The 22,273-nt window shown below is 35.4% G+C and overlaps 2 protein-coding genes across 20 annotated transcripts; one reads left to right on the top strand and one right to left on the bottom strand.

Annotated features, from left to right (window-relative positions):
* Window positions 1–1,514: 1,514 nt before the first annotated feature.
* Window positions 1,515–17,957, top strand: LOC139886344 (putative clathrin assembly protein At2g01600). 15 transcript variants are annotated; one of them, XM_071870112.1, is made up of 13 exons: window positions 1,515–1,683; window positions 1,956–2,317; window positions 2,432–2,513; window positions 14,664–14,703; window positions 14,817–14,885; window positions 14,975–15,032; window positions 15,771–15,851; window positions 16,101–16,171; window positions 16,273–16,297; window positions 16,383–16,448; window positions 16,529–16,609; window positions 17,106–17,340; window positions 17,468–17,957. In XM_071870112.1, exons 8-12 carry the CDS (start codon window positions 16,152–16,154, stop codon window positions 17,223–17,225), a joined length of 312 nt encoding a protein of 103 aa, XP_071726213.1. In that variant the 5' UTR covers window positions 1,515–1,683; window positions 1,956–2,317; window positions 2,432–2,513; window positions 14,664–14,703; window positions 14,817–14,885; window positions 14,975–15,032; window positions 15,771–15,851; window positions 16,101–16,151; the 3' UTR covers window positions 17,226–17,340; window positions 17,468–17,957. The 15 variants fall into 15 exon arrangements, with proteins under 15 accessions (XP_071726213.1, XP_071726224.1, XP_071726221.1 ...); XM_071870123.1 differs by having other exon boundaries at window positions 1,956–2,144; window positions 2,235–2,317; window positions 14,975–16,171; XM_071870120.1 differs by having other exon boundaries at window positions 15,771–16,171.
* Window positions 17,958–18,346: 389 nt separating this feature from the next.
* Window positions 18,347–21,953, bottom strand: LOC139886342 (uncharacterized). Of its 5 annotated transcripts, none has more exons than XM_071870107.1 (7): window positions 21,765–21,953; window positions 21,219–21,425; window positions 20,674–20,794; window positions 20,456–20,586; window positions 19,964–20,126; window positions 19,532–19,598; window positions 18,347–19,019 (listed from the first exon to the last, which is right to left on the bottom strand). In XM_071870107.1, exons 4-7 carry the CDS (start codon window positions 20,494–20,496, stop codon window positions 18,952–18,954), a joined length of 339 nt encoding a protein of 112 aa, XP_071726208.1. In that variant the 5' UTR covers window positions 20,497–20,586; window positions 20,674–20,794; window positions 21,219–21,425; window positions 21,765–21,953; the 3' UTR covers window positions 18,347–18,951. The 5 variants fall into 5 exon arrangements, with proteins under 5 accessions (XP_071726208.1, XP_071726207.1, XP_071726210.1 ...); XM_071870108.1 differs by adding an exon at window positions 20,189–20,226 and having other exon boundaries at window positions 18,350–19,019; window positions 19,964–20,094; window positions 20,468–20,586; window positions 21,219–21,953; XM_071870106.1 differs by having other exon boundaries at window positions 21,219–21,953.
* Between the last annotated feature and the right edge of the window lie 320 nt (window positions 21,954–22,273).

Below are 22,273 nucleotides of genomic sequence, written 5' to 3'. Positions count from 1 at the left end.
ATTTATATAAACATGAAAAAGTTCGGGTCACTATATATATATATATATATATATATATATATATATATATATATATATATATATATATATATATATATATATATATATATATATATATATATATATATATATATATACTTCCTACTATGAACACCCTTTGTCGTGATTGTCCGTTGTTCCCTTGATGCACTGTCATTGACGGTGTAATCTGTTCGTTCGAGAAAACATGTTGATCTCTTTCCATATCCTATCCCTGGTTATTGCCCTATCAAGATGTGTCCCTTCCTTTAACCCCTTTTCCGATTTATTAGTGATGTCCCGCATGCGTTGGGTACCAAATTAGATTTTATTTTATTTATGATGTTATGTTAACGTAAATGATGTTGTTAATGTTAATGTTTATGTTATCTTATAAATTAGTGTCTTATCATTATTTAAACTTTTGCTTATTAGATTTAAGTGTGTACATTTGAAAACAATAAAAGGTACGATTAGATTTTCTTTTTTCTTTTTTTCTTTTTTTTTTTTGAAAAACAAGCTCCCAAAGTGTAGTAGGTGGAGATTGAACATTAGTCCCAAAGCTAGGATTAGATTAGGTACCATATGAAACTAAAAGAGCATTGAAATTGCATTCTTGCTATTGTGCTCAAGTGGAACTTTGACACAAATCCACGATACCGACAATTTACCATTTTTTATTATTATTTTCAGTTGAATTGAATTGAATTGAAATTTTCGTTTGTCTATATTTTTTTTCCATATAATTACCAAACAAAATTGTTAAAATCCTGTTTATGAGATACAGTTACAAAGTCTAAACGAATTATGTTATCTACATGACTACATCACCTTTTTGAACTTTTTTGAATGAACGGTGTGTTTTTTAAATGTATTTGTAGAAGAAAGTGCTTTTTCAGGGACATTTGTAAAACAAGTAATTCAACGTTAATAGCACCAGATCATGTCACATCATTAAAGGCGTGAATTGCTAATCGGTTTGTAGGAGGTTGTAAAAAAAATGAAAACAATAAAGTCAATCCATTGACACGTAGACAAAAACCGGTGTTGATAATACCAGATATTACTTATTTCACAAGAATCTTTGAAAAAATACTTTGTTTTACAAAAAAAAAAAAAAAAAAAAAAAAAGATAAATTTAAAAATACACTATCCTACCAAAAATTACACTATTCACGCCACCTCATTATAAACGTGAACTAGTTTATAACCCGCGACTTTGCGGGATTTCAGATGAAAATTTTTATATATTAGTTTTAGTGTTCAATTGCTTGCAAGTTGTTGGATACTAAGAGTTTTTGATATATTAGTTGTATTATACACACACTAATAGCAGTCACATTTCTTGCACTCGGTCTACCTAGGTATATCACTTTACACACACTATTTTCACACACTTTGGGTTTTTAAGTAAAAAAAAAAAAAAAAAAAGGGGAAGAAATTGGGGGTGGTTAGCGCGAGGGGTTGTAGAAAGGTACCGCTCCTCCATACCCATTGCCATACCGATTGCAATTGCCCATGTCTTCATCAACAATCCCTGCTCATTCTTTCTCTTTCTCAATTTCAACCAGAAACCCTCCTCCTCTATTTTCCTGTTTCCAGGAGTGGATTTTAGGCTTTGGATCATTTGATCGCGTTGCTATTCTCGCCTTCTCTTCTCTACAGGTAAGATCCTTTCTTTCTCATTTAGGGTTTGTTTCCTGCTGTTGACTGTTAAGTTTGTTCCTATTTTTGGCCGATTTGTCATTCAGCCATATGCAATTAGGGTTCGAAAAGCATTCGCCGATTATATCTATTCATTATACTTATTTTTTTAATTGTTGGTTGCAAAGGATAGAAAATGGTCAGGTTGGTATCTGGATATTGGTATTATCTTGATTGTGTATTGAGTATGGAAGACGATGATATTTCAGAGTGGAGGTTTTTGTTGATTGCAGATAACAGTCAATGGAAAATTGTTCTTGGCAATAAAATTACTCACGGATTGGTACAACTTTTTTTGATATTCGGCATCAATCGATTTTTAAGAACCCTAATTTCACCCTACTTCCGATTTGCCCTAATTTTTCAAGATAAACGGCCTTAAAATTGAAGCATCTGACATGGCGATTGCGTGTTCTATCTCGGTTACTTATTCTTTCCCATTAATTATAAATCGCTGCTGCTAAATCAATTCACTTTTCTACTAATTTTGTATTGTTGTTGTGTCGATATAGATGAACAGGTATGGATGAAGAACTGTTAAAATGCCACATCGCAACTCTTCAATTTATTTCTCAAGAAATCGTCTTTTATGGAGGTTAGGGTTTATGATGTTTGGGATTGTTCTAATTAATTATAATTTTAATAGATTTTCTTAAACTTATTAGTAATCAAAACTTTTTGTATTTGTTATTTTCATGTTAACGATCAGGTTTTCAATCCATCGGGTTTTGAAATTGCAAAGGTCATGTTAACGATCTGTCCTAATCTTCATCGCCATTTGCAACGATCAGGTTAGCAATCAAGTTCGTTTTTCTTTACACTTTTTTTCTTTCTCTATTGACAATAACACAAAATTTGTTGGACCAATCTTGACATAAAGTAATAGTTAGAGGTTTATTTTGTGAAATTATATCTCAAATGGATTTGAAGAGGTGGAACATGTGAACGGATAACAAGTGGGCTAGCCGTCATTGTTTTCAATTTTGCTTCTTCCTTGACTTTTCTAATTTATTCTAAACTTGACTATTCTAGATTATTCTAAACTTGATTATCCTAGATTATTCTAGACTTGCTTAATGGACAAGTTTAATCAACTATAAATAGGGATAGTTGCTTTATGTAATAACATGATTGTAATAAGAGTTTTTCTATAATTGGAGAAGGATTTCCAATAAGTTCTTGTTCTTATATTTTACTATTCTGTCTTCATAATCTGGTACCAAATTTCTTCAATTGGTATCAGAGCTAAGTTACAAAAGGGATCGTGTTGTTGATCAAAAGGACTAGATCAATCACCAGATTCTAAGACATAAAAATACGAGCGTCGATCGAAGACCAGATTCATGGGGGATATTATCAATACCTCGGATGCAATCAAGGATACCAGCCATCTTACGTTCTAGTGCCCTATTCTAACTGCGACCAATTATCCCATCTGGTCACTTAGGATCAAAGCGATTTTTAAGGCACATGGAATCTGGGAATCAATTGAACCTGGAACTGATGTCGATCAGAAAAAGGATAATGCTGCAATCGCTTATCTGTATCAGTCTTTACCTGAAGACTTGATTCTTCAAGTTGCAGGTTGCACCCATGCAAAGGAAATCTGGGATGCAATCAAGACCCGTCACCTTGGAGTTGAACGAGTAATGGAGGCTAGACTTCAAACTTTTAAAGCTGAATTTGAACCAGCAAGGATGAAAGATAGCAAAAAAATTGATGATTTTGCAGCAAAACTTTCTGGAATTGCCTCAAAATCATCTGCACTTGGAACCGTCATTGAGGAAACCACGTTGGTGAGAAAAATATTAACTGCCATACCAGAAAAATTCTTAAATATGGCAGCCACTATCGAACAACTGGTTGATCTCAAAACGGTGAAATTCCAGGAAGTTGTAGGTAGGCTAAAAGCTTACGAAGAATGAATCAGTCTAAAGACTACAAATAACAGCCATGACCAACTTCTGTTGTCCTATGAAGGATGGGACTCAAGAAAGAAAAGGGAAAACAGCTTTGGTCGAGGTCGAGGGAATGGCCAAGACACCCGGGGTAGGGGCCGAGGTCGTGGACAGTTTGGTGGTCGAGGAAGGGGTTCAGGCCGCGGACAAAACTTTTTTGCTGGTAGACAAACAACTGAAAACTTAACTAAAGATCGATCCAAGCTGCAGTGTTTTCGATGTGATGCATTTGGACACTTCTCATCGGATTGTCCAACACGAAAGAAAAGAGAACAAGCAAATTTGACTCAAGCTAGATCAACCGAACTACCAGTGGCTAATGATGACAGACCTGCACTATTGATGTCCGTAGCCAATCAAAGAAGCGAGAAGGAAGTAATTCATCTAAGTGAAAAGAAGGTTTTTCCAGCAAAGTATGAGTCACATGATGGTGGAGAAAACATGTGGTACTTAGATACTGGAGCAACAAACCACATGACAGGAAACAAAGGACTGTTTTCAAAACTTGATACAGATATTGGTGGTACAGTGAGGTTTGGGGACAACTCGTATGTAGATATAGAAGGAAGAGGATCTATTCTTTTAACATATGGATCGCTGCTAATGAAGGTTCAAAGGTCTCCTAATCGGCTGTATAAAATTAATCTCGAGGTTGGTGTAGCGACCCGACCAAAACCGTTATTGACGGCGTCGTTAACTTAGGTCCCGTTGCGTGGTCGTAGTCCCTATATGAGACTCGTTTGACCAAAATTATGTCGCGTTCATTTGAAAGGTACAAAGTTTAGTTTAACAAACGGATCGACAATAAGTTTAAGTTTACAAAGTTATAAAGTATGAATGAAATAACTTGCGACATAATTAGTTTGAAACCACAGTTGCTATAAATAGCGTAAGTAAGTGGACAAAAGTTTGATTCCAAAAATGCTATCCCTAGCGTATGCATGCATGGTAGACTCCAATCAAGTAATCAAAGAGTGCGGAAGCATGTAACAAATAGCCATGTGAAAACCTGAGAAAACATAGAAGAATCTGTCAACGCAAAAACGTTGGTGAAATCATAGGTTTAAGTAAGTGAGTAAAAGTAAAGTAAGTCGAACCACAAGATCTGCAAAGTTGAAATAATAGTAGTACATTCTAAAAGTTAATATTCACGAGCACCCAATTATCAAATCTTAACGTTCCGTCCGTTGAATACCCCATCAATTAGTGCTAGAACAACATTGTCCCCGAAAATATATTTCATCCGTAGACGGTAGCGAACCGTCAAGGATGAGGGTTGTCAACCCAATATGGCCATATAACATAAGTTCTCGCTTACACCATCTGATGTAACTAATGATAATCGGATTGAGGATTTTTGTTCTAAACTCGTATGTAGAATGTTTGTTTTCCCGTTCTTGTGTTCACTTAGTTCAAAAGAATCGTTTATGTTTTCTCATCCCAAAAGTAAGTTCAAAAGAGTAAAAAGTGGGACTATGATCTCACCTCGAGTGCACGAGTATAAAGGTACTTCAACAAGTAAACGTGTGCATGAAAGTTGCTTAGCCTTGACCTAAACAAGTAAGTTATATCAATTAACCGGTTACGACACAAGGTCGGGTGAAATGTGTTCAATTAGTCCTATGGCTCGTTACGACTCGAATAGTATAGCATGTGAATCACGTTGTCAAGTTTCATGCAAGAATCAAGTATAAAAGCATGTTAGAACGATTGTATAAAAGTTTGGTTAAGTTTGACTAAAAGTCAAACTTGGTCAAAGTCAACGAAAAAGTCAACACGTTCGGGTCGGGTCCCGAACTATTTTTCTAATCTTAGAAATCATATATGAGCATGTTGGCCAAGTTACATGTTAATCGGAGGTGCGTAGCATAGCAAACATTTTTCGAAATTTGACAAAGTAGGTCAGAATCTGACCACGGCATATGCCGCGCCGCGACAAAGCTGGCCGCGCCGCGGCATTACACGCGAGCTGATACCTGGCCAGTTTCAGTTTTCTAAGTCTCAACCCAAAACCTTTTTATGCATAAAACACAAACCGCAAACACTTAGAACTCGCATCTTATATCGTTGGAAAGCTCTTTTGACAAGGAATACAATTAACTACCTTTCACAAGCAAAAACATCAATTACAATAACCGAAAACTCGTCAATTGATCAAGAAAGGTTAATTTTCAAAGTTTCAAGTTCGTAAAACGTATTTTATGATTCGGGAATCCAATTTACACATACGATATGCCGTTTTGAAGGTAATGAAGCATACATTACAACTAAACACTTACTAATAACATTTCATGGCATTCGAAACATCAAAAGCTCGTTTTAAGTCTATCAAACTCTAACCAAAATCCGCAAAAATCAATATTCATGTTTTTGAAGTTTCCTTAATCAACCTACGCATCAAAACGAAGCTAGTGATACTAGTAACACAATTAAAACATGAACTTTAACAATTTAACAACATTAACTCATCCAAAATCAAAGATTTAGCACACCCATTTCAAATGTTCAAACTAGTTACTCAAAACAACGAATCGAGCAAACAAAACATATATTCATGTTATACACGAGCCATAGACACTAACTAACACCATTTCAAGTCAAAAACACGAATTTAGAGAAATCTAGAGTTTTAGAAATGTTACCCAAAATCAATGAAGTTAGTATCAAATCGTAGAGGATGATGAGAGGATCAAGAATATGTAGTCGGATTTGTTGTGAGCTTCCAAGATTGAATTTAGATGATGAATGAATGGAATGGGTTTGTGTGTGTGTTCTTGAGATGGAGAGAAAAGGGATGAGGGAGATGATGGAATGGATGAAATGGGTTGACTAGTTGACCTAGTCAACTAGTTTGCCCATTTGGCAACTCCGGTCCCTCGAGTTTCAAAGCGGGTGCGGGATTTAACCGATCGAATATTTTTAAAACGCAAGTTAACGAGAGATGTTATAATTAAATGACGGAATTTTTATGAACGTTAGTCAACGGAAACTACGAATTTAAATAACGAAAGGTATTATTTAAAAGAAAAAGACGGTGTTAAAAATAAATTTAACGGAAAAACGAGGGATGTTACATTATCCACAACTCAAAAGAAATTTCGTCCCGAAATTTAGTTGGAAGTAGTAGTTGTTGAATCTTCCTCGAGATTTTGTGTTGCCAATTCTACGAATGAAGGAGAAGTACGTTCTAGGGTATTTCAACGAATTTTGACGGTCGGGATCATATGTTGTTTTAAGGTTTGGCTTCCATGATTCATGGTTTCAACCGGTCCTCCTAGGAAGTGAGGGTTATCGTCGATAGTGAGTTCATCAAAGGAGATAACAAGTTCTCGTTTCGCAAAACACGTCTTTGAGTTGATACATCGAATGTAGGATAAACGGAGACCCAAAATGAGTCGGAAAAGTCTAAACGGCTAGCGACGGGTCCAAAACACCCCAAGAATTTAAAGGATCAAAATATCGCGGATTTAGCTTCCTACGTTTTCCCGAAACGGATTGCACCTTTCCAAGGTGCGACTTCTAACGTGACGCGGTTTCCCACGTGGAATTTGAAATGTTTACGTCTAACATCGGCGTAGCTCATTTGGCGATTACGAGTCGCGTAGGGTTTTACCTGAATATGAATAAATTTTCTCGGTTGCTCATGAATAACCTCGGCCCCGGTGAATTGATCATCGTTTACTTGGTTCGACAAAGGAGAATGACGTTTCCGGTCACATGTGGTTTCAAAAGGAGTGACGTTAAAAACTCGAATGAAAATCATTGTAGTACGAGGATTCGGTCAAAGGAAAATACTTTTCTCAAGTAAATTTGAAGTTGGTAATACAAACTTGTATTATGGTTTCCAAGGTTTAAATCGCATGTTTGTTCGGTCCGTCGGGTTGTGGATGGTACGCGGTACTCATGTCTAAACGCGGTCCCGAGGCTTTTTGTAAGGTACTCCGAAATCTAGAAATGAAACGAGGATCTCGATCCGAAACGGGGTATATTTCCCTAAGGCATATTGAACAAGTTTGTTAGGACAAGTTTCTCAAGAAAATTCGCGTCGCGGAAGATTTATCGGTTTCCAAAAACGTTCGTCGGGGCAAGTTCTCATCGGTTTCTGAAAGAAAAACGTTCGTCGGAACTATTCACCCTCGAGGTGAATACTAGTATAACGTGGAGAGTCTCTCCCCCCATTGAGAGTTTAGAGTAAAGATTTCCTGAACCGGAAGTACGAGTGTGATGAGAGAGAAGTTTCCGCCTCGGTGCGAGCATAACGAGTAAATTGTAGTTAGTCAATAAGACTGTGCGAGGACGAGATAGTATACACGTGTAACATACGGTTGAAGTCGAGAGGAATCGGTAATTCATTCGGAAGCATAAGTATAGTTCGACAAAAGTCGAAGGGGTGTCCCCGGTATGGTTGTTATCAATATTCTCGGAGTTTTCGGATGTCCAAACATGAAAGGATGAAGTCATGTACATGGCACATGGTGGTGTTTAGGTTGATCGAGTCTAACCACCATCACGCGTCACTAGAACTTTGGTATGTCTTACCGTAATATAACCACGTTGATCGAGTGTCGTTATATTACGCTAACTCATACCTCCATTCCCACATCACTCTATAGATTCAAGTTCGTGTAATCGCGAAAATCTAAAATGAACAAAATGTAACGACGTCTCAAACGTGACTCGTATTAAATCGAAAGAATTGGTGCAACTCTGAAGATGCGTTCCCCGAGGGAAGTGTATAGTTGATTGTTCACGTCAATGCGGTTCGAGTCAGACAAAAATGTATTCAGGTATGAAAAGAGTAACGAGTCATGATAACGAGTAGCACGCAACCGTAGTGATAAATGTTGATGACGATACTCACCTAGAGTAGTGATGGTAGTAACACCAAAAAGTAGATAGTAAGAAACACCAGTGGGAAATCGATAGTAAGTTGAAACGGTGGCAAATAACAATCCGGGAGACAGAGTTCCCGAACAAGTGTGACTAATGAAGTCGTCGTCTTCCATACGTGTATGAATCATGAATTTACGTGTGTTACCAAAAAGTGGCGGAATACGAGTTCGTATGATGAAGGTTGGGTACCATTAAAAAGTTTGCCTAAGAATGATTCAAGTATAATGCACAAGTAGTCAAGTAAGTGCTATCTATAGCAAATGTATGTCAGAATGCAAATGCTAACTATCCGGTTGTAGTCTAGACTCACTAATGCGTCCTAACGACTCTGTTAGACACACTAATGCACATCCTAGTTCCCTACAACCAACGCTCTGATACCACTTGTAGCGACCCGACCAAAACCGTTATTGACGGCGTCGTTAACTTAGGTCCCGTTGCGTGGTCGTAGTCCCTATATGAGACTCGTTTGACCAAAATTATGTCGCGTTCATTTGAAAGGTACAAAGTTTAGTTTAACAAACGGATCGACAATAAGTTTAAGTTTACAAAGTTATAAAGTATGAATGAAATAACTTGCGACATAATTAGTTTGAAACCACAGTTGCTATAAATAGCGTAAGTAAGTGGACAAAAGTTTGATTCCAAAAATGCTATCCCTAGCGTATGCATGCATGGTAGACTCCAATCAAGTAATCAAAGAGTGCGGAAGCATGTAACAAATAGCCATGTGAAAACCTGAGAAAACATAGAAGAATCTGTCAACGCAAAAACGTTGGTGAAATCATAGGTTTAAGTAAGTGAGTAAAAGTAAAGTAAGTCGAACCACAAGATCTGCAAAGTTGAAATAATAGTAGTACATTCTAAAAGTTAATATTCACGAGCACCCAATTATCAAAGCTTAACGTTCCGTCCGTTGAATACCCCATCAATTAGTGCTAGAACAACACTGTCCCCGAAAATATATTTCATCCGTAGACGGTAGCGAACCGTCAAGGATGAGGGTTGTCAACCCAATATGGCCATATAACATAAGTTCTCGCTTACACCATCTGATGTAACTAATGATAATCGGATTGAGGATTTTTGTTCTAAACTCGTATGTAGAATGTTTGTTTTCCCGTTCTTGTGTTCACTTAGTTCAAAAGAATCGTTTATGTTTTCTCATCCCAAAAGTAAGTTCAAAAGAGTAAAAAGTGGGACTATGATCTCACCTCGAGTGCACGAGTATAAAGGTACTTCAACAAGTAAACGTGTGCATGAAAGTTGCTTAGCCTTGACCTAAACAAGTAAGTTATATCAATTAACCGGTTACGACACAAGGTCGGGTGAAATGTGTTCAATTAGTCCTATGGCTCGTTACGACTCGAATAGTATAGCATGTGAATCACGTTGTCAAGTTTCATGCAAGAATCAAGTATAAAAGCATGTTAGAACGATTGTATAAAAGTTTGGTTAAGTTTGACTAAAAGTCAAACTTGGTCAAAGTCAACGAAAAAGTCAACACGTTCGGGTCGGGTCCCGAACTATTTTTCTAATCTTAGAAATCATATATGAGCATGTTGGCCAAGTTACATGTTAATCGGAGGTGCGTAGCATAGCAAACATTTTTCGAAATTTGACAAAGTAGGTCAGAATCTGACCACGGCATATGCCGCGCCGCGACAAAGCTGGCCGCGCCGCGGCATTACACGCGAGCTGATACCTGGCCAGTTTCAGTTTTCTAAGTCTCAACCCAAAACCTTTTTATGCATAAAACACAAACCGCAAACACTTAGAACTCGCATCTTATATCGTTGGAAAGCTCTTTTGACAAGGAATACAATTAACTACCTTTCACAAGCAAAAACATCAATTACAATAACCGAAAACTCGTCAATTGATCAAGAAAGGTTAATTTTCAAAGTTTCAAGTTCGTAAAACGTATTTTATGATTCGGGAATCCAATTTACACATACGATATGCCGTTTTGAAGGTAATGAAGCATACATTACAACTAAACACTTACTAATAACATTTCATGGCATTCGAAACATCAAAAGCTCGTTTTAAGTCTATCAAACTCTAACCAAAATCCGCAAAAATCAATATTCATGTTTTTGAAGTTTCCTTAATCAACCTACGCATCAAAACGAAGCTAGTGATACTAGTAACACAATTAAAACATGAACTTTAACAATTTAACAACATTAACTCATCCAAAATCAAAGATTTAGCACACCCATTTCAAATGTTCAAACTAGTTACTCAAAACAACGAATCGAGCAAACAAAACATATATTCATGTTATACACGAGCCATAGACACTAACTAACACCATTTCAAGTCAAAAACACGAATTTAGAGAAATCTAGAGTTTTAGAAATGTTACCCAAAATCAATGAAGTTAGTATCAAATCGTAGAGGATGATGAGAGGATCAAGAATATGTAGTCGGATTTGTTGTGAGCTTCCAAGATTGAATTTAGATGATGAATGAATGGAATGGGTTTGTGTGTGTGTTCTTGAGATGGAGAGAAAAGGGATGAGGGAGATGATGGAATGGATGAAATGGGTTGACTAGTTGACCTAGTCAACTAGTTTGCCCATTTGGCAACTCCGGTCCCTCGAGTTTCAAAGCGGGTGCGGGATTTAACCGATCGAATATTTTTAAAACGCAAGTTAACGAGAGATGTTATAATTAAATGACGGAATTTTTATGAACGTTAGTCAACGGAAACTACGAATTTAAATAACGAAAGGTATTATTTAAAAGAAAAAGACGGTGTTAAAAATAAATTTAACGGAAAAACGAGGGATGTTACAGTTGGGACACCAATTTGTTTACATGCCAAGATTGATGATCCAGCATGGTTGTGGCATGCCCGTCTCGGTCATGTGAATTTTGATACAATAAAGAGACTAGGGACCAACAAGCTAGTGGATGGAGTGCCGGTTATTGACCACCCTACACAGATGTGTGAAGCATGTTTAGCAGGGAAACATTCACGACAAAGTTTTCCTCTCCAGACGACTTTTAGAGCCCAAAATCCACTGGAACAGGTTTATGCAGCTCTGTGCGGACCTATTTCCCCTGCCACCCAAGCTGGAAACAGGTACGTTCTGCTGATTGTTGATGATCACAGCAGGTTTATGTGGTCCTTCATGTTAAAAACCAAAGGAGATGCGTTTGAGCAATTCAAGAAATTCAAGGCGATTGTTGAAAATCAATATGGAAGGAAAATAAAGGTCCTTAGAACTGATCGGGGAGGAGAATTTACATCCAACGAGTTCAATCAGTATTGTGATTATGCCGGAATCACAAGACAGTTGACTGCACCTTACACGCCACAGCAGAATGGTATCGTTGAAAGGCGAAATCGAACAGTGATGAGCACAACAAGGAGTATTCTTAAAGCAATGGATATGCCACAAAGTTTCTGGGCTGAAGCAGTACGTCACTCGGTTTATGTTCTAAACAGGTTGCCCACAAAGATTCTGAAAAATCAAACACCATATGAGGTTTTAAAAGGAAGAAGACCAAATCTTGATCATTTACGGGTGTTTGGATGTGTTGGATATGTGAAAGTACCTTCAGATCAAGTAAAAAAACTTGATGACAGAAGTATTCCTATGGTTTATTTAGGAACTGAACCAGGAACTAAGGCACATCGTATGTATGATCCCGAGAAGATGAAAATAGTAATCAGTCGAGATGTGGAATTTGATGAAGCACGCAAATGGGATTGGCATTCCGGAGTAGAATACAATCAAGAACCTAATCACAAAGGAGAATTCGTGATACATATAAACCCCGGTGAAGTTTTCTCGGCTGATCAAAATTCCGAAAATGGGCCTACTGAACCAGGCAGCCCAAGTAGCTCATATAGCCCACAAAGCAGCAACTCCTCAAGTCAAGAAAGATCGACCAATGAGGAAAGCATAACCCATTCTGATGTTAGCAGTCCTGAAACAACAGTAAAACAACGAGGACCTATGCTGTCTCGTCTCCCGACAGAGACAGTCAATGAGTCAGATCCATCTATGGCAGAAGAGGAGACATATGATGATACACCACCTCGAGGTTGGAAAAATCAAAGTGATGTATATGATCTTCTTCTTACTGAATGAGAACCAACAAATTTCAGGGAAGCTACAAGATATAAAGAATGGCAGCAAGCTATGGAAGGTGAAATAGCTTCCATTGAAAGGAATAATACTTGGGAGTTAATGGATCTACCCCAAGGACACCGACCTATTGGACTAAAATGGGTATACAAAATTAAAAGGGATGCAAAAGAAAATGTCACACGACATAAAGCACGGCTAGTTGCCAAAGGCTACATCCAGACACATGGTGTAGACTTTGACGAGGTATTCGCACCCGTAGCTAGACTTGAGACTGTTAGACTTATTCTAGCTTTGGCAGCCCAAAGAGGGTGGGATGTTCATCACCTAGATGTTAAAACAGCATTTCTACACGGTGACCTCAAGGAAGAAGTCTTCGTATCTCAACCGAAAGGTTTTGTGATAAAGGGGAAGGAACAAAAGGTGTACAGACTGTCAAAGGCTCTCTATGGCCTGAAGCAAGCCCCACGTGCTTGGAATACAAAATTAGATGGAGTTCTAAAGGAATATGGATTTCGAAGATGTAAGCTTGAACAAGCTGTATACACAAAAAGAACACAAGAAGGATCACTTTTGGTAGGAATTTATGTTGATGATTTGATTGTAACGGGTAATAACCTGGAGAAAATCAAACAATTCAAAAGGCAAATGGAAGATAAATTCGAGATGAGTGATCTGGGCTTACTTTCTTATTATCTCGGACTCGAAGTAATACAAGGCATAGATGGAATAAAAATTCATCAATCAAGATATGCTAAAAGAATCCTAGAGGAAGCAGGAATGTGGGAGTGCAATTCCACCAAATATCCAATGGGACCAGGTCTGAAGTTGATGAAAGATGATGGCAGCAAATGTGTTGATGCAACTGAATACCGGAAAACAATTGGATGCCTTCGGTATTTAACTCATACACGGCCGGATCTTGCATACTCGGTGGGATATGCAAGTAGGTATATGCAAACTCCTAAAATTACTCATCTTCAAGCTGTTAAGCAAATTCTCAGGTACTTGAAAGGTACAGTAGACCTGGGTATTCACTATCGAAGGAATGGTAGCAATAACCTACTTGGATTTAGTGACAGCAGCTTCTCGGTGGACCCAGATGATGGAAAGGGTACTACTGGATTAGTGTTCTACTTTGATGATGGACCTATTGCTTGGAATTCACAAAAACAACAAACAGTGGCCTTATCATCCTGCGAAGCAGAATTTATGGCTGCTACTGCAGCAGCTTGTCAAGCAATATGGTTAAGAGGACTCTTAGCTGAAATAACTGGAAGAAAAAAAGAACAAGTTGTGATCAAAGTTGATAATAAGTCAGCAATATCATTGATGAAAAATCCGGTATTTCATGGAAGAAGTAAGCATATCGACACACGGTATCATTTCATACGAGAGTGTGTTGAAAACGAGAAGATTAAAGTTGAATACATCAGTGGAGATCAACAACGGGCTGATATTCTTACAAAAGCATTGCCGAAGTTAAAGTTTGCTGAAATGAGAGAGATTCTTGGGGTTCAAAGGATTGAAGACTCAAAGAAATAAATGATGACTCAAGGTCAAGATTGGGGGGGTGATTGTTGGACCAATCTTGACATAAAGTAATAGTTAGAGGTTTATTTTGTGAAATTATATCTCAAATGGATTTGAGGAGGTGGAACATGTGAACGGATAACAAGTGGGCTAGCCGTCATTGTTTTCAATTTTGCTTCTTCCTTGACTTTTCTAATTTATTCTAAACTTGACTATTCTAGATTATTCTAAACTTGATTATCCTAGATTATTCTAGACTTGCTTAATGGACAAGTTTAATCAACTATAAATAGGGATAGTTGCTTTATGTAATAACATGATTGTAATAAGAGTTTTTCTATAATTGGAGAAGGATTTCCAATAAGTTCTTGTTCTTATATTTTACTATTCTGTCTTCATAATCTGGTACCAAATTTCTTCAAAATTTTCATGGTTTTTCAATCTTATGAAGTTTTGGAACAGACTCTGTATCGATTTACAACTAATAGCAGGTTTGTCGTAGCCTTTTGTTTGTATTATTTGATTTCTTATGTTTGGATGTGGATTTGGTAATCTTAGTTATGATTTGTTACTTGATGATATTTTTGTGTTTATATTATTTAAGCTGTTATCCATGGTGTTTAGCTGCTGTAGGAAAGAGTTTTTGGTGATTCTAACCACTCATAAATTCACAGTGAGTAGTTTTAACTTAATCTCTAACTAAAAGTTTACATACATTCATTATTTTTTTTTATCATTCCAACAAGTTTCATACCTTTTCAGAATAATTATTGTATGTCTTCGATTAAAGAGCAACATTGCTCCAATCTCATGAGAAAAGGTGCGTATGTTTTTACTTCAAACTTTGCATCTTTATAAGTTCATTAGTTATAGAAAGATTTATCTATGGATCCATGATACTTTATTTTCTTTGTTTTAATATACTTTCGTACAACAAAAGGTACCCACTTGATCCATTGTTCTCGGAAATTCTGGTCTTAGAACGAGAATGGGTGTAAAAGTGAAGTGCGAAGGGTATCGTGAACCCATAACAATTGTTCCATTGGTTAATTGATGTTTTTTTTTTTTTTTTTTTTTTTTTTTTTTACCTTTTTATGTCATAAGGCAAAGTAACATTATCCACAAATTCATATTGTGCATTCCATATCAGTCGCAACCCATTTTTTCAAGGTGTAAACTAAAATTACATATTTACACTTTTTTTTAGATCAGTCGCAACCCATTTCTAGATCAGTTTTCGTTTTTGTAATATGTCAACCTAAATTATTAGTAACAATGACTTCATGCCTTTGGTTGAATTTTGTGTAGAGTAATGTATTTTGTTTGCTTATAATTAACAGTTGTTTACTCTATTGAGTTATTTTTTTATTTTTTTGAATAGCTTTGACAAATTGATACATTCATGAATTTGTTTTGTGCAGCTTGCTGATGTGTGTATAAAGTTATCAACTTTCCTTTTTTACAACTTCCAAGTATCATAGTATTATGTTGTTCGTATAGAAACTGAATTTGGCCTGATGTTTCTATATAGGCGTGACTCAATTTTATCACGATGTAGGTATTAGTGAGTTCGGTTGCAGGTATTACTAGAGGAGAGCCCAAACAAAAAAGATCTCCCGTTCACAATTTCTCATTCAAGGTAAAATTTCATCTGTATATACAAAGTATTACATAAATCACCATTTGAGGTTTATTTTTTTTGACAGAAGTGGAATTTGTTTTGCTTTATGTGATTCAAATTTAGATACAGATCATTATTCGTTGTATGTAATTTTGTTTATTTGAGGTTTTATGTCTATGGGTTGAGTGTTGACGACTTAATGGGTTGAGTATTGATGACTTAATGACTAAATCATGACTAATGTATAAAAAGAAGCTGTATTTTCAGATATTAGTGTTATGTCCATTCCAAACCCGTAGCGGAGTGAGGTTAATACTGATGGAAGAGAGCGAAGTGAGGTTAATACTTATTCTTAATTCACTTTTATGTTTTTTCATAAGTATCTATGGTTGTTGCATTACTGCTGACGTTTAGTGATCATGCTTTGTTACTTCTCCAGGACGATACTGCATTTGAGAAGCAGGGTGATTGTTCATCTTATACTTTAAAAACACGATATTTCGTTTTTATTTTTATACATAACCATCGGTCAACGATTGATGATGTTAGTTTTTTGAGATGCCAAGACATGAAGCCATCAAAGATTTCGATATATATAAACGAGCCGACCAACATGTAACATTTTCAAGTTATAAATTTCAATTTACAAAACCATATTGTAATATAATCGTGATGTATAATTGAATTTTATACAGGCTCGTAGTCTTTCTGACTTTTATGAAGTTTGTAAAGGATTGGAACTTGCTAGAAACTTTCAGTTTTCTGTTCTTAGAGAGGTAAGTTTACTACAACAGCTTCTTTAAATGGAAAAGACTTGAGAAATACTGAGACATTGAGTGTTTTGGGTATTGTTGATGGAGATTTAGTAATGATGTTATCAAATACTCAAGGTATGTTTTTTATCTATACAATAATACTTGTATGCTTAAGTCTTATAAAGCCACTCAATAATAAGGACAAATTAACTGTTTTCTGTGATAAACCATTGTAAAAGACAACCATAATGTACTATGTAAAAAGCTCTCTTTATCGCATAATGTACTATGTTCTAAGTGCAAGGGGTGAGTGCTATTTGAATGTAGTATAATTATTGTTAAATGTGATTAGTTTTATAAACAAATCGATGAGTACACTAAAATTGTAAAGTTGTACCAAACAAATTGATAAGTGCAAAATATTTAGGATAAATATATACGTACTTTTTTTAGGAAACAACCATGAAATTAAATTGGTGAAAATTGAAAGTCTTCTTCCATTTGATATTTTTTTCAGCTTATTTTCTCAGACAGCCTTTATTTTCTTCTCAAGTATATTCCCTTCCTTTTTCTCTCTTATTTTTCCCCTCTTTTGTGCAATGTTGCTTTCGAATCATTTGTATTGTTTGTTTTTTGACCCTTTTATCATTGTCTTATTTAGTATGTAGTAAGTGCAAGGGTTGGTTCAATTGGGGACAACCGTTTAGGTGGATGGCATTCATATCGAGCCTCCAAGACTGCACTCAATCAGCGTAAGATTTTTTTACTAGCAGTTAGAGATGGCAATAGGGGTAGGGTCAACCGAGTTAGGTAATAGGTCAACACTCTTATTATTATCATTATTATTGTAATTTTAATTTATTACGTGTGTGTTTGCAGTAATAAAATATGTAGCTGTTGAGTTTGCACGAAACAAGGATCCAGTAATATGCATCTTATTGCACCCTGGAATAGTTGATACGGATCTTTCTAAGCCATTTCAAAATAATGTTTCGAAAGACAAACTTTTTACTAAAGAATTTTCGGTACAAAAGCTGTTAAGGATCACTGAAAGTAGCAACATGCATGATAATGGCAAGTTTTTTCCTTGGGATGGTCAAGAAATCCGTTGGTGATTTAGGAAATGCGATGTGTTTCGGTCCACGAGTCTGTTCAGAACTAGCCGATTCCTGAGCCATTCGTTCTCCTCTCTCGGTTATTCTTATTGTACTTGCTACATGTTAACACTTTGTGGTTAGGTACTTGGTAATGTAAATTATGGTAGGTTGGTAACCTTAACACTTTGTGATGTAAGTTAATTCTTGCTACTTTAACTATGATCGTATGTACATAAATTTTGTGATATGGCTATCAACAAATGATATGTTGTTTTTGGAGACTATAATTGTTTTTGGTTGTAGTTTGTGCGCCCAAAAAAACATGAAGTAAAATGTGCCGTCTAAATCGATAGCATGCGTTAAAATCGCATAAACCTTAGAGCAGCAACGCGCAAACCCTCAATTCTTGTTAAACACATTCACATACATGGTCCAATCGCTTGCAAGTTGTTAAAGTAACTTTCTCAACAATGATTACTGATTTTTTTTCCAAAATGCAAAAAATAAAATCATGTAAACTGTATGTTATGTAATTCCTTAGTTGTGCAAATGCTTGAAAATATAACCAAGTACAAAACAACATTCATTATTATAACATTCATTATTATGGTACAAAAAACTACTCTGCATGATATAATTTTATTTTTCGGCGAAGATAATCATTTCATTGATATTAAATAAGTTTTTTCATCAAAATGATGAATAAAACCAAAGTACAAAATATGAAAGTAAAGAAAAGCAAAATCCTGTTACAATGAACTTAAACCGAACGACACAAAAGTCTGGAATTTGAATCCCAAACGTAGGATTGGTGACTATAACAAAACTTGAAAGTAGTAGCCCAAATGAACACTTTGAGTTTGATTTGTCGAACAATAGAAGACCAACACGAGTAGTTGCCATTGAAGATAAAATCGTTGCGAGCTAACCAAATGGCCCAAATAGTAGCCGGCCCAATGAGTCTCCAAAATTTCTTATCACCGATGCCCATACCGTAATACCAATCGGCCGAAAACGTAACATTGAACCCGGAATAACCCAATTAATATTCCACCAAGCGGACCAAATTTTGAAGGACCACAGGCAACGAAGAAGAAGATGCTCGGATGTTTCGGATTTCTCTTCACACCAAATACAAATTATTAAGAGAAAGAATATGCCTCCGGATAAGGACATCTCTTACCGGAATACTTTGTTTGCAAGCAAGCCAATGGAAAATAGCAACTTTTGACGGGACCCAATTATTCCGAACTAATTGTCTCCATTTTATTGTATGAGAAGACGTCGAGACAACCAAAAATCTAATGGCTTCAGAACAGAGAAGTCCCCATTAACTGTAGAAATATTATATCAGATAGTAAAAATTAAGACTACTATCGAAACCATAATTTGTATAATACTTAAATAAATATTTGATAAATATGAGCTAGCACATGAGCAATCAATAAAAGAGATGGTCCTTATAAGTCATGTTATCAGTATGTATAAGCATAATAACTTGGCTCCCAAATGTTAATTAGCACAGATCATCTCCCTGTACCATACATGTTAGGTTCTAATACTTAAATTAGCATATATTAGCATGATGACTTGCATCAGATTTGTATTCAATGAACTATCAGTTTCAAGTCTCAGAATCTGTATATAATTCATAGCAATCGATATAAAACATGAAGCGACTTGTTTAAAGTTTCCTCTATCAAGTGTTTAAATCTATTAGGAGAAAACGTATGTTTGAAATTCAATGTTTGATCCCCTTTCATTTCAGATAATACAATAATTGAACTTGCAATTGATTATATTAAAAAATAAACGTACAGTCGATTGAGGTAAAAAGAAAACTTACAACTGAAGTAGAACTTCTTCTCTTGTAATGGCAGATTGAAATCGAGAACAGACATATCAAAACTAATCTATAAAATTAAAAACCAAGAACATAAGATTGAGTTAAGGAAATCATAATGAACATAAAATAAAAATTAAAATCAAAACTACTGAGACTGATAGTTCTTTAAGTTGTTCAACTTCATATCTAAACTTTGACAACCCAACCCCATCCCAAACCTATTTTATCATTACCTTCCTATAACATCACTTCCACACATTTGATTACTCCTTTAAGTAAATGACATGTATAATTAATATGAAACATGATCGCAAGCTCTTAGTTGTCAATCTTAACATTGTAATTAAACTATACATAGACATGCATTAATGAACTTGAATAATAACTAAATCAGTTTACTAAAGACAATGTGGTAGAAACCAAAAGAATTACCTTCCTATAATATAACGGCAATGTTGTTCTGAGCGTATTTATCTGAGTTGCACCGTTTGTATTTGAAGGCGAAGAGGGCGACATAGCAACATGAGTTGTCGGCAACTGTGAACATGTTGAGCCTAAAGGAGCTGTTGAAGGAAGAATGGTATTTTGTGAACTACTGAACCAAAAAAATAAAAGAAATTAAAAAACACATAAATTTGGTCAAAAGTAAACACTTACGTAGACAAACCCATCTGCAATTAAGACTGCACTTCTGACTATAAATCCAACAATTTTTACAGCATTAATATTTTTCCACAATAACAGAACATCAAGTGAATTTGCATCATTTAGATAAGATATGAAAGAAAATGAATTATAAGGTAATTGGATGAGAATATTAGGGATATGGTTATTGTATGGCTTGCATCTCTTTATGCATTTGCATATAAATAATAAAGAGAGTTAAAATCAATAGCCCAAATCCCTAATGTCCTAAACAGATACCTCAATACATACCCTGCTGAGAACTTGGAAGACAAACGCATATTAAAATATCGGATTCTAAGACACTTTGTGGATTACTCTTCTTCGTATTTCCTCCGAAATAAAAATTCTCCATATCATTTCTCAAAACCCTGTATCAGTGTATAACTTTATTAGTTATTGGATAATTTAGAAGAAATTAAGCATATACATAGCAAAAATTCGATCAACGACACTACCTGATACTTTATTAACGTGAAGCATTTATTTATGTTTGGCTGTCAAAATATCCAGATCATTCTAATAAGTTGTTCAAGGGAAATGTGATGCCCAAAATTTAGCCCATTCCATATTAGTATCCTGATTCACAAAATAAAACAAAAAACAACATTAGTGAATTAAAGAATTGTTAATTATTTTAATACTTACAACTAAACTATTAGATATTAGCAAGACCAGTGGTGTTCCAGTGCCTCCTGTGGTTGTAATTAGTGGTATATACCTAATGTCAAACTTCATCAACTAAACAACACAAAGTATCAAACTTCATATCACAAGCACAGACTCCCTAATGTCAAACTTCATAAACTAAATAACACAAGGTATCAAATTCCTATTCTAGTTGCAATTAAAAATCACTTTTACAAATCCCTAATTTTAATCACCATAGCATAAAAACTACCAAAAATATAAGCAACCCAATTACACAATAGTATACATATTTTCAAGAAATAGATCATCATAAAAAATAATAAATAAAAAGGTTAGCAAACATATTTACTACCTCTTGATTTATCCAAAAAGACCGAGAATCGAAATCCGTAGTCGTAATTCATCAACGGATAGTCGTATTCATCTCTGTACCTTTGAGCCTGATCGAACCTGATGCTTGAGTTTGTACATAGACAGTAGGTGTTGGTGGGTCGACCCAAAAATAAAATGTTCTTCTTTGTGCCAAAATATTACCCATTTGACAATTTGAAGTGTGTTCCTGCATAAAACCATCCGTTAAGCTTTAGAAGAGAAATCGCAGCATGCTCTTATTTTCGAAACTGGAGATAATCAACGATATACGACGAAACGTATATTAATAAAAAAAATTAATCAACGAAAACATTGATATACATAAAATCAACGAAAACAATGATATACATGAAACAATTAAGTTATAATTAGTTTGAATTACATAAAATTTATAAACCCTAATTTCTCTAAAAATCAAGATGTATTAGAAGCATAAGAAGAATGAGAAGATATGAATCGATTGCAAAATTAAGTATTAGAAACATAAAAAGAGAAAGCGAAGCTTGAGGACTCAAATCGATTGTACCATAGGAACCCTAATTTGGTATTGAAACAGGAAGGAGCGTTTTTGATTGACGATTGCAACCTACGAAACCTAAATCATCGTGAACCCTGATTTTATGATTCCTAATTAAACAGAAGTTACCCCAACTGCAGCATTGCATCGTCAATTTCTGGTACGAAATTGATTTTTACAGAGAAGAAGAGAAAGAGAAGTGTGTTTATTTCTTAATTGGTTTTTGTGAAGGACCCCGTATTTTCATTTAGGGACGGATATTTTGAGGGTAGTGTGGTCACTCTACAATTGAATTTGAAGAGAGAGACAAATGTTGAGTAATCACTTGATTCAATGGTTAATATTGAAAGTTGATTTTTGATCTAATGGCCTTTTTTTCTCCATTTTAAACTTTTTAAAAATGATTAGGGAAAATGTACTTTGTTATTATATATAATATAGAATATAGATATAGAAGAATATAGAATATAGATAGATAGATTGGTAATCGGTTTGTACGGTGTTGTAAAAAAAATGAA

This window comes from Rutidosis leptorrhynchoides, chromosome 1, assembly GCF_046630445.1.
Source record: "Rutidosis leptorrhynchoides isolate AG116_Rl617_1_P2 chromosome 1, CSIRO_AGI_Rlap_v1, whole genome shotgun sequence".
Classification (NCBI taxonomy): domain Eukaryota; kingdom Viridiplantae; phylum Streptophyta; class Magnoliopsida; order Asterales; family Asteraceae; genus Rutidosis; species Rutidosis leptorrhynchoides.
The sequence above is the reverse complement of the archived record's forward strand: the minus strand, read 5'-3'. Positions and strand labels throughout refer to the sequence as shown.